Here is a 15740-nt window from a genome sequence, read left to right as displayed (position 1 = left end):
CGGCTGTGCTAACAGCAGACGCATCTCTCACTGGTTGGGGTGCCCATCTCCAACATTACACAACCAAGGGTCTGTAGAGCGACAGTCACAAAAGTCTCCTCATCAACTACCTGGTACTTCTAGCAGTATTCCTAGCACTCAAAGCTTTTCATACTCTCCTTCTAGGCAAAGCTGTTCTAGTCCACACAGACAACATGACCGCGATGTACTGTATACAAAAACAAGGAGGAACACACTCTCTCCAACTGTCACGCCTCTCACAAAACATTTGGAACTGGGCAATTCATCACAATATCTGTCACCTAGCAGGACACCTTGCTAGAGTAAACAATCAGATTGCCGGCCTCCTCAGCACACAGAGGCAGCAAGTTCACGAGTGGGAACTTCATCCCCAAGTTCTTCTTCCTTACTTCCAACTCTGGGGATTTCCACAAATTGACCTGTTTGCCACAGTAGACAACGCAAAGTGCCCAAACTTTGTATCCAGGTTCCCACGCCCCCTATCCAAGGGCAATGACCTATGGATGAATTGGTCCGTGATATTTGCCTACGCTTTTCTGCCTCTCCCACTACTTCCATTGCTGGTTCGGAAGCTCAGACAAACATCCCTTACACTGATTCTACTAGCCCCCCACGTGGGCTCATCAATATTGGTACATCACCCTGTTAGAACTGTCAGTGCTTCCACATCAAAAACTACATCTCGCCTCCAGTCTCCTCACTTAGACCAATTGAGAAATCAGACATCCAAATCCCAAGGAGCTCAACCTAGCGATTTGGCTCCGGAAGTCATAGAGTTTGGTTATTTAAATTTACCACCACAATGAATGACTATTTTAAAAGAAGCAAGGAAGTCTACTACCAGGGCTTGCTATGCAGCAAAACTGAAAAGATTAGTTATTTACTGTAATAGCAAGATCAATTCTCTAGATGCTTCTATTGTCTGTTACCTGTTGCATTTACAGCAAACTGGGTTAGCTTACACATCTATTTTACACCTTGCCGCAGTGGCTGCTGATTTGCAGATGACATTTATATCTTTTCAAAATTCCAGTAATCAAAGCTTTTTTAGAAGGTTTGAAGAGAGTAATACCACTTAAAGTTCCACCTGCATCAGTGTGGAATCGTAATATTGTCCTTACTTATGGGTCCACCCCACTTTGAACCCTTACATAAATGTCCTCTACATTTCCTCTCAAGAAAAGTTGCTTTCCTCATTGCTATCACTTGATTGAGGAGAGTTGGTGAACTACAGGCTTTAACCCTGGAAGAACCTTTCTTTCAACTCCATAAGGATAGAGTTGTTGTTTGCACCAATCCAATATTCCTTCCCAAAGTGGTTTCTGCTGTTTATATTAACCAATCAGTTGTTACCTGTGTTTTTCCCCCAGAATGAGCTCTTCACACGCTAGACGTTATAAGGGCTTTACTGTATTACATAGAAAGGACCAAAGATTTTCGCAAAACCAAACAGCTATTTGATGCATTCGCGCCCCCTCACAAAGGCAACCCCATCTCTACATTAGGCATTTCAAGATGGATTGTTAAATGCATTCAAATATGCTATGCTAAAGCCAAAATAAGTTTATCCATACCCCCCAGAGCGCATTCTACACGCAAGATAGGGGCTACTATGGGCTTTTTAGGCACCATTTCTCTAGCTGACACATGTAAAGCAGCTACATGGTCTACACCATGCACATTTTTTAAACACTACTGTGTAAATGTGTTAGCGAGGCAACAAGCTTATGTAGGACAAGCAGTACTTCAAACACTGTTTCAAACAACTACAGATTAGCCACCGCTTTGGGAGCACACTGCTGTATAATCTATACAAAGCATGTGATCTACACCTCACATGCCTCGAACGGATAATGTTACCCAGTAAGTATCTGTTCTTGGCATGTAGAGCTGTAGATTCACATGCGCCCCCGGTCTCCTGTAGTTGTTGCAGTTTCTCAGTTTACATACATACGCATGGACATCCGAATCTACACTTACTAACTCCCTTCTCACCCTCTTGTTGGAAACCAATCTAACAATGGAGACGATGACCATGCGCACTATCACCGAAAGGAGGAGTCACCGTACCTCGTGACTGGAAAGACTTCATGGACAAAAACAACTTGCAAACATTCGGACCCAAAACTAGATGGCAGGAGTATGCAAAGCATAGGAATCTACAGCTCTACATGCCAAGAGCAGATTCTTACTGGGTAAGTAACATTATCCTTTCCATCAATATTTGTGGAGATGTTCCATTTTTAATGCCTTCACTATTCGTGAAGTGCCTGCCACAAACCTGTGTGTGTGTGTCACTCCATCAATCAATTAGGGACTTGTAAAGCGCAGCTACTCACCAGTGAGGTGCCAAGGGGGGGGGGGGGGGATGTGTGTGTGTGTGTGTTTGTTTATGTGTGTGTGTGTGTTTGTTTATGTGTGTGTGTGTGTTTGTGTGTGTGTTTGTGTGTTTGTGTGCGTGTGTGTGTGTGTTTGTTTATGTGTGCGTGTGTGTGTTTATGAATTCTGGCAAAACAATACAAGAACAGTGCTTGAGGGCCTAGAAGGGATTCACCTGAGAGAGCTTTTGCAAGAGCTGAAGGCCCAACAGGCGTAACCTTGATTTCTCCCAGAAAATTCTCCAGGAAAGGAAGATGCAGTGAGAAAATATGACATACATCAACCCCGCTCCAGGCCACCAAACAATCACTGGAAACATGCCTTGACACCAATGAGTGTGCTCTTGAAGGATAGATTTTCAACAAAAGTAGGTACAAAGGTCGCTTTGGGAAACATTATCTTCTTTTACAGAGGACTTACTAAGGGAAAGCAAGTAAGATTTCTTAGCAATCATCCAAGAGTGGCAGCCAGTGTCAAATCAGGTGATCAGTGCTGCCATTGACTCTGCGGATTTAGTGGGCACTCTGTATTACCACTAAATTTCCCAATGGTTGGCCTGGAAGAATGGTAGAGATACTATAGATCCCAGTACCGCCATCATGAATATAGGTAGCAAGAAAGACCACCCCTTCACTTGTTAGCCACCACAGCTTTTGCAAACCCCATATCAAAGACCTCTGTTTAGAAGAAAAGGCCAGCAATAGCAGTAACATTCCTCATCTGGAGAATCCATATCCCAGTCAAAGCAATGAGCACCTCTCTTCCTTTCCTCTATTCACCATTATGCTAGGTGGGAGCATATCAAAGCATTTAACAAAGTAGAACCAAATATCACCAGACAGAATGGTATTTCAAATCATCTAACACTAATGTGCCATCAAATTCATGTCTCCAATTCCAGTGGAAGCATATGACATCAAATTCATGTCTCCACTTTCCATGGAAGCATAGGAAGTGGAGATATGAATTGGATGGCATATCAGTGTATCATAAAAGTGTATCTGAACACAAGCTAAACACATTGGGAAAGTTGATTTCATCTGTCAAAATATATACAACAAAACCAGTTCCTTCTTCACTAAGAGGTAAAGGGATGTGTTCGAGATTTAATTTAGTACACAAAAAAGGTCTCAAGAAGGAATATCCTCCAATTCTAGACTCTCAATAAACCAACAAACAAAAACAGAAAATGTATCTGCTGTTGCATAAACTAAGACCGTGGCTTAGCTCTACAAGGTTTGCTTTCACACCAATGGGTGTCACAAATTAGCTTATTTCAGTGCCCTAGTATATGAACATGAAAATACTAATTGTTGTAGCCCCAACTTAATACATGGTTGATGTGGTGTCTGATCTTTCTAGGTTACTAACACTCCTTAAACAGGGATTCAGGGACGCAATGGTAATTTGAAAGCGCAATTTCCTTCTTTACAATATCACAAGTACTATACTAAGAAAAGACACTTTATGATTGTAAGTGTTCGTTTTCACAGGGTCGTCCTTTTGCTAAACACATTCAAAATAACCACACAAAATATTATTAAAACCGCAATGAAGCATGTGAACAACAAACTATACAAACATTTCTACCATAGTGAAAATATTATCCAGCAACCTAACAACCTAATGCCTACTTCTATGCTCCCTACTATGAGACCATGGAGTAGCTTAACTTGAATTTAGAGTTCCTAGGGAGAATTAACTCACTGCATACTTGTTTACAGGCAGTAGTTTGTAGTTCTCAGTAGCCGGGAGAGAGTATTCCCTCGAAAGGAAAACATGCATCAGCTCCTATCTTCCCGGACTTGACTCAGTATCTGGTTTCAGCACGGAATTCGATGCTGCAGCATTACTGCAATCTGGCAATTTTTCTCAAGAGCTTGTCGCAGTATCTTGTGTGATAATCTGGGGTGAAGGACCTTTCCTGCCAAGTGGTCACTTGATGGGCCTTTTTATACTTTGGCTTATCTTATTCTGCATGTTCATAACCTTCGGAATGCCTGACCTAAACTGGATATGTCAAGATGCGAGCCTAAAAACAAATCAGATTAAACCATGTCAATTCAGACTACATTGTTTATTAAAGAAAAAGTGGCCTTGAAATTGAGATTACAAGGTACTTGGCCCAGACTGTTGTCGCATCATGTGTATTCAAACAATTGATGTCATTGTTTGAATAATTTGACATTTTCAGTTTCTTGGAAAGATCAGGATTGACTGAATCTGCGTGAAAGGCAGCAATGCTGCTGATTAGGCGGAAATAGAGAAAATGGAGACTTGGCCTGCTGAAGTTTCCGTTTAGCCTCAGGGACTTTCACTGCAATGAGAGTGGATGTGTTTGATGGATTTTTAAGATACTCATTTTCATATCCCAGTAACAGAAATGCACAGAAAACTCTAGATTCAGTGTCTGGAACAACAACAACATTACCAGTATAGCGTACTTCCTTTCGGACCAAAATCTGCATTGAGAACATTTTTCAAATGCATGACGGTAGTTGCAGCTTTCCTCTGCAAGAGGAAAATCTACATTTACCTATATCTCGACATTTTGCTTGTCAAAGCAGGCTGACTGGAAGTAGTCTGTTTCGACTAAGACTTCACTGTTCATTTACGTGACCACCTCGGGCTACATGTAAATAACAAAATATAGAATATAACACTACTCCAGATTCAACATCTATCTGCGGGTTGCATTAAGCATAAACATCAACATAAACATCTATGAGGGCAGTGACCTACTGCATTTTCCTAGTGCCCAACAGTCTTTACATAACATCTCTTAAACAGTACAAGGAACATCAATGAAATTCATACAAAGGCAGTTGAGAAGACCTATAGACACTGACCTTCAAGCTAGAGAATCACTCGAATGGTGTTGTCAGACAGTCTTCTAAAAGACTCCTTTCCACCAGAACCTACTTTCTCAGACCATAGTGATGGATGAATCTGACAGGTTGGGGAGCCCTCTAGAAAACTTATTGAAACAAGGATTGTGGTCCGAGAGAAAACCACTCTTGTCATAAATGTCCTTGAAACCAAAGCTGTGCTTCTAGCATTAAAAGCTTTCCTTTCTTCTATACCTACAGACAGATTGCTGGTTCAAACGAACAACACAACCACAATGTATTGTGTAAACAAAGAAGCAGAACCAGGTCTGGATTTTATTTCTGGAGGGACAAGCAATAATGTATTGGCTTTTTGCAAGACAGTTGTCCATTCAAGCTCTACACTTTCCAGATCTTCAGAATTGCCACACAATCACAAGTAGGATCCAAACAATGATGTCTTGCAAGATATTTTCCAAGACTAGGGTGATCCATGAATAAATATTTTTCCTACTAAAATAATGGGCAAGCTTTGAATCTTGTGTATTGGGCCAGCAACTTTGCGGGTTTTAATTTCCCCGCCCCCCCCTCTTGTTTCGACAGTCCTCATGAAGCTGAAGCACTTCAGTTCCCAAATGATCTCATAACTCCAGAATGGCACAAACTGTAGTGGTTTCCAAAACTTCTAAATCTAGTGATAAAACAGCAGAAGGCTCTGCTGTGCCGCCCAAATCTACTACCGTAGATGCAGGGAAAGATGCATCAACACAACAGACAATCTTTGAATTTAGCTGCTTGGCTCCTGTTGTCGTACACTATGGTTATTTATGTTATCCTCAAGAGTGGATGCACATACTTAAAGAAGCAAAACATCCTTCGACTATAACGTCCTATAATTTTAAATGGAGAAGATTTGTGATGTGGCATTTACAAAATAAACACAATCTAATTCCTTGTCAAGAAGATGTAAGCAAACCTTATCTGCTACATTTGGCTAAACTAAAGCTACAGTACTCTTCAAAGCTACAGTTCTCTTCAGTTAAACTTCATCTAGCTGTCATTACAGCCTACATAAAAGGCCCAAATTAAACCCTTCTTGACAATTCATTATTAAAGGCCTTTTCGAAGGATTGAAGATATTTCCCTCAAATGGAAGCTTTCTCCCCCAGGGTAACTGAATCTGGTTCTTTCTAAATTAATGGCTCCCCATTTTGAGCCTATGCATAAGGCCGTGTTGCAGCATCCAACTTGGAAAGTGACTTCTTGAAAGAGATTACATCTGCTAGAAGGGTCAGTGATGCTATCTGCGATTGAGCCTCATAGTTTTACATCAAAATATAGAGATGTACTTGGAACTAGTCAACCTAAGTACACAAATTTACCGAAGGTATTTTCGGACTGTTTCTTATAGAAAGGTCAAGCTATCATTTGGATATTAGAAAAGCCTAAAAATTCTATTTAGAACAAAGGATATGAGGAATAGTAATCTACTTTTTGTCATTTATGGACCCCTCCTTAATGGAATGGCATTTGCTAAACAATACATGAAACTATCCACCTAGAAGTGTTTTATCAACAAGACAACAGACCTTTCTGGATAAACTAAGAGTTAATTCCACAAGCGGAAGGTGGCTACTGCTTTTCGCTTGAGAAATATTCATTTAATGGATGCTTGTAAATCTGCCTCATGGAAACCAATCCATACTTTCACTAAACAATATTGTTCGGATAAAGACCCCAAAGTTGATCATTATAGTTGGTCAATCAGTTTTAAACAACCAATTCGCCTGACTATGTCTTTAATGTCAATAAAGTTGCACTGCCTAGATCGATTTAGTTATTATTGAAATTTTCTTTGAGGGATAAGATTGCTAATCTAATCTACATTTTACTATCAGTGAGGAGCCTGTGAAGTAGAAGAAAATGTTACTTGTTATCCTGGTTCTACATCGTAGGAATCCTCCCAGAAGTCTTAAACTTCTTGCCACCCCGAATGCCGATAATGTCTCTATCAAAGGTCTAATTATACTTAAGATAAAGCGTTGCAAAAGAACCAAAGATGTGAGGCAAACTGCCAGTAAAAAGGAGGGTGGGGGATGATAGCATGCACCTTTTCTTTCATTTTTATTTCTCTACTCTAAAGTGGAAGTTTAAGTTTTCATATTTTGAGAGACTACATTTCTCAGCTACATTCTGCACTGTATGTTTTAAAATGTATTACATTTTCAGTAAATGCTATCTTCTCTTTTATGTGGAGGTGGCATGTACATTTAACTTTATTGAAAATTTCCACCTCAATTAAAAAGTTATGACAGAAGTGTTACTGGGTGGCCCCCACTGTCAGGAACCATTCTACATTTATACTTCAGGGAGGATTTCTATGATGCAGAACTAGCATCACAAGTATGTAACATGTTCTTTCACATCTCTCACAATTACATTGGATGCCAGTTGAGAAATTGATCAATTTCAAAGAGCTCTGTAAATACCACAACGCAGTCTAGTTATGGATCAAGTGCAGCTTGCAGCTTTTATTAGAGAGATTTGATCATTATTTATCTGCTCTTAATTTTTCCTCCACTATTGTTGCAAGCATCCTGCTCATACACAGAACCGGGCACAGAGACCTAGGACATCAGTGAATTGTGGTGTACCAGAAGCTCACCTCAGTACCTACAAAAACCCCAACCAGCTAGCATCAGTGTCACATTAGCTCTTCGTCTTATAGCAAAGTAACCAATGATTAGACAACCTAGCGCATGCGACTTAGTACAAACTCAGGAATGGTGGGAAGTGAGATCACTCTTTCATTATACTCTCATACCAGTCAACAACAGGAGTAAAGAAGAGACACAGTAAGGTTAAAATATTTATTTTAACGACGTGATCTCAGGTGCAGTATCTTAGCCAACATAAGCAGACATATGATTAAAAATAATATGGTCAGCATTGTTACAATTCCATAAAATACAAAAGGAGAAATCCTATTACAATGATGGTGAAAAACGGTCCTATAGCACATAGTTTTAACACCCTCCCTATTTAGGAACTATGTATTATAAACTAAAGAAGGTCTCTTAGGCTTGTTTGGGGGACCCCATTACCTTTCCGCTCAGTAAGAGTAAATCACATTCGGATCAGCCAAAGCTCTCTGCATCCCAGGAAATGGAAAATCTTCCAAGTGTGTGAAATCATGGCAATTGTGCAATAATAAGGGCGCCAGAAACTTAGTTGGCTCACAGCTGCCAAATTGTTGTGTCTAGAAAGTGTTACTCGAACATGTTGAAAAACAGCGAACATGTTTTGATAACCTTGATGGCTTCAGCACTCACTGTGCAGACTAGGGGCACAATGTAAGTCTAGAAATGTCGAAAACAAAACCCTTTCTCATGTGTAGACCTTCACGAAGGCTAACTTACAAAAACAGCTATGCAGTATTGTGTGCATACGGTAAAATGGCGTTTATACTTCTAATAAGCCATGCTAACATAACATGCGCGCAAAGCAGGCCTTAGGCCATACTACACTATAGCCTTCTTACAGACTCCTCCTGAGATCTGTAAGGTTAAATGAGGAGCACGGTCCTTTTCCTACTTTGTGATTGTGCTGTGGAATTCTTTCCACTCCTATTTACACCTCACAGGCAATCACAGGATAAACAATGCAAACTTAAAACATATGCAATGTAAAATAACTTGTCTTTTGTTACTGAATGTTTCAGTTCTTTTAAAGACACTAATGTAAGGATTGTATCTCATTCTACTTGATTCTTGCTACTCCAGCAACCTTCAAGAAACATTTTTTCTGGATTTCAAGACCAACAAGAACTACATTTCCCAAAAGCGTTCAAAGGTCATTCAAACGATCCACCATTCACAGGCCTTAGTCCACTGTAAATAACCCTTCTTGCAACTCTGCGCCACTCTGTAATCCAAGAGACCAACTCACTCCTGGTCCTTTAGTGTCAAATAAAACACTGCTAGTGATAATAAACAAAACCACATTTTAATTGAAAATACATGAATTCAGTCCAAATATATCTGGATTTGTTAGTTGTCTAGTGGAGGTGGGACATCGTTTAATCTGAATTACATAATGGAGTTGCCATATTGAAATGTCACAGGTAAGTTAAAGAACTTAGTATGAAAACCTTAGCTTTAACGTTTCCATCAGGCTTTTTGTTCCCAGTGGTGAACGAAGTTATCTAATGTGGAAAAACAGAACAAATGTTTGGAGAAAAGCATAAGTAATAGGATGATTTGAAGAAGATCCATAATGCGTAATTCATTTGAAAATTGTATACTTACGTTTGGAATAGAATACAGATTTAAAAGAATCCAGAGTTGTATGAAACATTGAATTATTCTACTTTCTCACTCATCCCAAATTAAAACTGTTGCATAATCAATGCAGCTAAAATACAGGCCTGCATTTATCAAGCAACACCTTCTTGTTCATGCTTTTTCAGTCAATTTTAGAAAAACTGTCTGTTGAAAAACTGTAAACAGCAAGAAAGATCTTTGTATGAATTTTAGGTGAAGGTTGCATTGATATCCTTACAGGTTAATCCTGCGCGATTCCTCTTGCTGTATAGAATACTGAATAATTCTCCTCAGCTTCACAGCTCTTCTACCTCTTCCAGGCCTCTTCCCATTTCCAGCCCATTTTCTCCCTTTCTCAAGAAACTGCTCAGCTCTTACTTCTGTAAACTGTTTACCAATGCATATAGCAATAAAAAGCTCCCTTTCTGACCTCCAAACCCTGGAAACTTGGTGAATCCTGATGCCTTACTATTTTCTAATCTGATGATACACTGTTCTTTCTGTAGCTGGGGGGGAAGCATGTGGTTTGCTTTCCTGCCACACTCTTTGAATTTGAAGTGTGTTAATGTTTTTTGTTGTTGTTTTTTTAACTCTCCTTTACTATTCCAACTTCTAGGTCTACAATATAATTTGCTGCAACGACTATTTGGGATGTGTTTGCCATATAGAAAAACTGAAACAAACGTTTTAATTGTATACATAAAACCTAAATGCAGCTAATGCCTTATTTTTTTTTTCTTTAACAGATTTTGAATCTCACCCAGGCGCTGAAAGATGCAAAAAGCCCTATTCAGCTTGTCCAAATGCCCAGAGTAGTTGTAGAGCGAAGCCAAAGTGGAAGTCAGGGACGTATTGTTCATCTGAGTAATGCTTTCACTCAGACTGTTCATTGCAGGAAGCCTTTCTTTTCTTCATGGTAGTAAAGAAAGCACACAAGGCAAAAAATCACTGTACATATATAAAAGAAATGTATTTTGTCATGACTTTTCTTCAATTTAATTTTATATAAATAACTTGCAATAACCTTCGATAAGGTGAGCTAGGTTTCAACTGCCAAAACCTCAAATCTTTTGATGTTTTAAGAGTCGCATCTTGAATGTATTAAAAGTTTACATTTTTTGTCCAAAAATCGTGAAAACATGTTGGGGAATACGGGGAGATTCTTTGTTTAAAATGTATTTTTATATGATAAATTGAATTGTTTATTTTATTGTTGGTAATGTTAATTAAACAAAGTGTATGGTTTACAAATCAATGCTGGAAAGATAATTACTTTTGGATTGAACTGTATGCTGACAGAATTTTTCTATGGCATTCATTGTTAATGTGTGCTATAAAACGATAATTTGTTTCAGAATATTGTCTTAATGAAGGAAATCTTGAAATGACACAATTGTCTTGAAGGTAAATATGGTTTAACAAAGCCACTAGCTATAGCTAGCACCTCATTTTTTGATAGTAAACGGAACACTTGGAAATATGTATTTCGTTCAGATGTTAAGATTTAGATTGCACATTCAGCTTTTGTACTGGGGACCAAAAATGTAGCTTAGTCTATTAGGCATTAAATTATTCTTTTATAGATCATTACTTTCCACACTTATACTTTTTTATCTAGATTTCTTCATGGTAATAAAAAGTGTTTAAAGGGATTATGTCTTTGTAGTTGCTCTGCTGTTCTGGCATTTTTCAGAAAATAATTGGAAAATAGTTGACTATAAACTAAGTTATCACACCAAATGCACGCTAGGATGCTGAGACTAAGTTGCCTTTTGATTTATGTTTGGAATGTGGGCGGATATTTTTTTAGAATAATTATCTTCCTTCTATTGACTGTAGATTTTGTGGTTTGCTGCTGTTTTATTTTGTCAACTACCTCAAAGAGGCATTTCCAAGATGCTGATGCCTCAGATTTCTTGCTGTATTCTTCACTAATTGTTGATACAGATGCCTAGAAATGGAGATCAACATTTCTGAGGACCAGCAAACCCCAATGCATACCACGCGGCTTTGTAATAATTTATGCTATTGCTTTCAGCATTATTTGCACGGGTAATGTGTAGTGCCTTTAATAACTTTTTTTTTTTAAATATATATATAACTAAGTCCTTTTTGCCTGGATACAGCATGTTCATTTTTTTCCACCGTTCAAAGTTAAGAGTTGTATTTTCCAATGTGTGCTTATTGAAGCAGAGTATAGATGCTTTATAATCTCAAACCAAACTAAAACGTAAAGTGTATTTGGAACAAATGGAAAGAGGGTTTGGACGTGCTAATGAATACATTAGAAATACGGGGTACTTTGCTGTTCCTTATTAGATTAATCTTTGAGAGCACTAGTATTTGTGACATAACCTTTTGCCCACTTTAGCATGTCTAATGTCACATCTTTTTGAAATGGTCCCAGTTCTTTGTCATAAAAGGTGTTACTTCATTTGGTGTTCTAGCAGTTATGTTATTTTGTAAGTGACATTCTCCTACAAAAGTCCTCAAAAGTCAAGTTTCTGTTGATTGTTTACACAAACTTGCACATACTCCTTCGAAATTGAACGTTACTCCTTCTTTACATTCACTGATTTATTAGTGAACATATTCATGCACACTCATGCTTTATTAGGAGGAACCAGTTAGCTTGTAGTTTTATTAAGGTCTCCGAATGTAAACAATCACTTAACTTGCCACGTGACGTGACCCTTGAAAAAATGTTTGGATTACTGAGCAATGAAAAAAAAAAAGACTTTAGTTTAAAAAATGCGATTAAGCCTGTCCGTCTTTCAGGATAAAATTTGTTAACGGTTGGAACTGTAGACTTCTTTCAATGTTCATAGTTTGGGATTGGTATAAGTAGCCAATATTTTAAAATACCAAGTATTTAAGCCTTAATGGATAAATAGTCTTATGCTCCCATTCGGAAATGCGGAAAAAACAATCGCCTTTTTAATGTATTTGGATTCAAGTTAAAAATAAAACATGCAATTGAGTATTTGATGTACAAAATAAACCTAAAATTGTCTACATTGTTTTTTTTCTTGATTTATTCATAAACTCATGTGCTATTTCACATCAAGTAATCTGATAGTCGTAGCATGTTCAGGCTTGGTACATATGAGGTTTGGTGCAGATATGACATTTTACTCATTTGGTGTATGGAATATGGATTTTTTTAATAGATTCTTAATCGGAATTAATATTAATGGACCTCAGGCTCAACTTACTTAGTAAAAATAGTATAACATGATGCATCATTATGCCTCAACGCAACATTAGGGTCCTGTTTGTACGCTAGGCATACCTGTTCTATCCATATTCCTCCCTGGAGCTCATTGCACAGCAACTCCACCATTTAGGATTGTTGCCACACTTTTAGGAAACGGAACACTGGTCAAATCTTTTGCATTACTTGACACTATCTACACGAATATACACATTAAAACTGCCATAGAGCGGAGGTCTGCTTCTAAGCAGGGGGTGTCTTTGTGCTTTGAACAATTTCAGAAAAATGCAAGATAAAGCTGAGAAGAAACTGTCTTTTTTTTTTTTCTTTCTATCAAGAGCAATGTGCTTACATAAGCTTGGCGTCTGGCAGCGTATTTTATTTCCTTACAGGTTTTGTGATGAAGTATGCAATTTTAGAGCAGTTACTGTACTTCCTAATTTCATGTTTTGTCAGGTTGCTGTGGCCCAAGGGAATTATGGCTCTGTGATGTCAGGGTGATTGATAACATGGAGAGGTAATGCCTCACTGAAATGAGTTGAGGTCCCAGATCATCAGTCCCATATCATCTTGACTCACCCATGTAATGACTTACTGACATCACATTAGCTCCATGTCTCGTGTCCTGTTAACGTCCAGGTCCAGCAGTCATGTCGACATCAAAGTGCACGAGCATCATAGTTCATTCACATTCAGGTGGTGTAGCTTCACCAACCCTGTGATGTCTTAATGAGGAAATATAATGGATAGCATTATTCTGCTATCTAAAGATTGAGTTGAGAAGATCATCTTCAATAGTTTTTAGGTCGAGCTTTCGAGACCTATTGCATCTTCTTCTGAGAGATAGTCTACCCACTGCTATTCATTTGTTTCTTTCAGTGTCCTTTAAAAATCCTCTGTTATTGGTCAGTCATTCCTCTTGTCTTTCCTTTTTGCCTTTGTTTCCTCCAACACAGCATGGCCTGACTATTATATCTTTACGCGTTGGTTCTATATCCGTGTTTCGAGGGACTATGTTTAACTTACTTTCCTGCCTCTATTTGAGGTTGCCTATTTTTTTTTTTTTTGGTCACTCTGTTTCTTATCTTGTCGCAGTTGCTATTCATTGAAAGACAGCCCCTTGAACAAGCTTCATGCTTTTGATGTGCTTGTTTAATTTCCTTCGGCCGTACAGACCATCTGGTGTCCTCCGATCAGAGCTGCTGCGAATGTGGTGCTCCCACTCATTTTTATTGACTGTTTTTTAAAATGCATTCACAGGTGGCTGCATGCCTTTTTTTAAATGGATTTTCTTTTTTTTTTACTATGCATGCACCATGCTTTTAACAGCTTAGGTTAAAAACGTGGGTGCCGCGATTACTCCAAAAGCAAAGAAATGGGAAAAAAAACTTTTGTATGTCTTTAGCCGCTTAACCGCGGTGGCAATTCCTCAGCGGTGTGACGGTTTAGTGGAGTGGGCGGGGCCACGTCGACCAATGGACGTTCGCAGCACTACGGAGGTAGTACTCGTGACGGCCGTTGGCCGACATACGCAGCGATGGGGTTACTTTTGAAGCAATCGCGGCACCTGCGCTTTAGCTTATGCTGTTTACAGCTAAAGCGCTAGTGTGGCGAATGTAACAAAAGTCAACAAATAGGAAAAAAAGGCGTGGCTGCCATTTTTTTTTTATTGCTTACTTTTGTTACAATCGCCGCACTTGCGCTTTAGCTATAAACATCATAAGCTAGAGTGTGGGTGCCGCGATTGCTTAAAAGTAAAGAAATAGAAAAATATATATATTTATTTACATATTAAGCATCACAGCACCCGCGCTTTAGCTTACAATGTTTACAGCTAAAGCACGAGTGCCACAAAGGTCATGCATTTGCGAGACTGTGAGGTACTGGCATTGTAAATCAATAAGGCATTGTCATTTGCAATGCCAATACATCTAAATCTCGCAATTGCGAGACCTATTGAATTGCAAATGCTTATTCCTGTGCAGCATTCTGTGTGAGGCCACGCCCACTGCTCAGACATACACTAGGGAACACAGACAGGATTCTGCTTTCACCGCATGTGTCAGCAGTTTCAACCTGACCCCTGCAGCACGAGATGGTCCACGCGGCAGCAGTTGCATTACATTGCATTTTTACATCCACGATGAGTCGGACCTCCCGCTGTCCGCATCAAGGGGATCTTTAATGCAAGATAATTCATATTCATCAATTTATGACTTACTTCCCCTAATTCACAAAACCTGAACAAACTCGTTGAACTGGTGTAAATCCAAGGGGCCAAGTCACAAATAAAATAGTAAATCTGCCCTTGTAAGAAAGAGTATGCTGAGGAGTGTCAGTGTGCCTGAAAGCTGAGCCAGACGAAAGCTTCAAGACGTACCAGCGGGCACGTCATAGGACATACTCCCACATGCTGTTCCCCCTGTGTGTAATGCTACACTCACAGATTTACACTCATGGAAATGGAGTGAATTGTGCAAATGCACTTTTCTTTTTTTTTCGTCTCGGTGGAAGAACATTTATTTCATATGGACTTGGAGAAAGCATTTCTGCTGCACTCCTACCAAATCTTGGAGTGATCTGTTCCCCTTCACATGTTTCGGATTCACTACCGCAATTCTGGCAAAAAAACCTCACCAGTAAAACGATTTACATCAGCAAGGATTCCCTTTTAGAAATCCTGGTCGATCCAAGTGTAAATATTTACGCTATAATTGGACGTCTCCTGTCACAAATACCTTTATTTATTTGCAAATTCCTGTAACCTCTCACATCTCTCCATTCCCCCTAATACTTTACACCCACATCGCAAGGATCTTTTGCTAACAATAGTGACGCTTGGGGGGGGGGGGGGCGCATGGCCAAGCACGGCTCGAAGATGGCTGTGTAGCGTGTGTGCTTCTCTGATCATCCCTGCCCCACGTCTATCCTGACAGACTATCCGTATCCCCAGACATTAGCACCAGGTGTCGGAGC

General features: G+C 39.2%; 1 protein-coding gene across 1 annotated transcript in view; it reads left to right on the top strand.

The window, feature by feature from the left end:
- PI4K2B (phosphatidylinositol 4-kinase type 2 beta) overlaps positions 1-12565 on the top strand; it is a 336223-nt gene extending 323658 nt beyond the window's left edge. The window contains exon 10 of the mRNA XM_078678379.1: positions 10297-12565. Coding sequence (XP_078534505.1) covers positions 10297-10470 — 174 coding nt within the window. The 3' untranslated portion in view covers positions 10471-12565. The remainder of the gene's footprint in view (positions 1-10296) is intronic.
- Positions 12566-15740: the final 3175 nt, after the last annotated feature.

The sequence above is a fragment of the Lissotriton helveticus genome, chromosome 2_2 (assembly GCF_964261635.1).
Source record: "Lissotriton helveticus chromosome 2_2, aLisHel1.1, whole genome shotgun sequence".
NCBI classification, from domain to species: domain Eukaryota; kingdom Metazoa; phylum Chordata; class Amphibia; order Caudata; family Salamandridae; genus Lissotriton; species Lissotriton helveticus.
The sequence above is the reverse complement of the archived record's forward strand: the minus strand, read 5'-3'. Positions and strand labels throughout refer to the sequence as shown.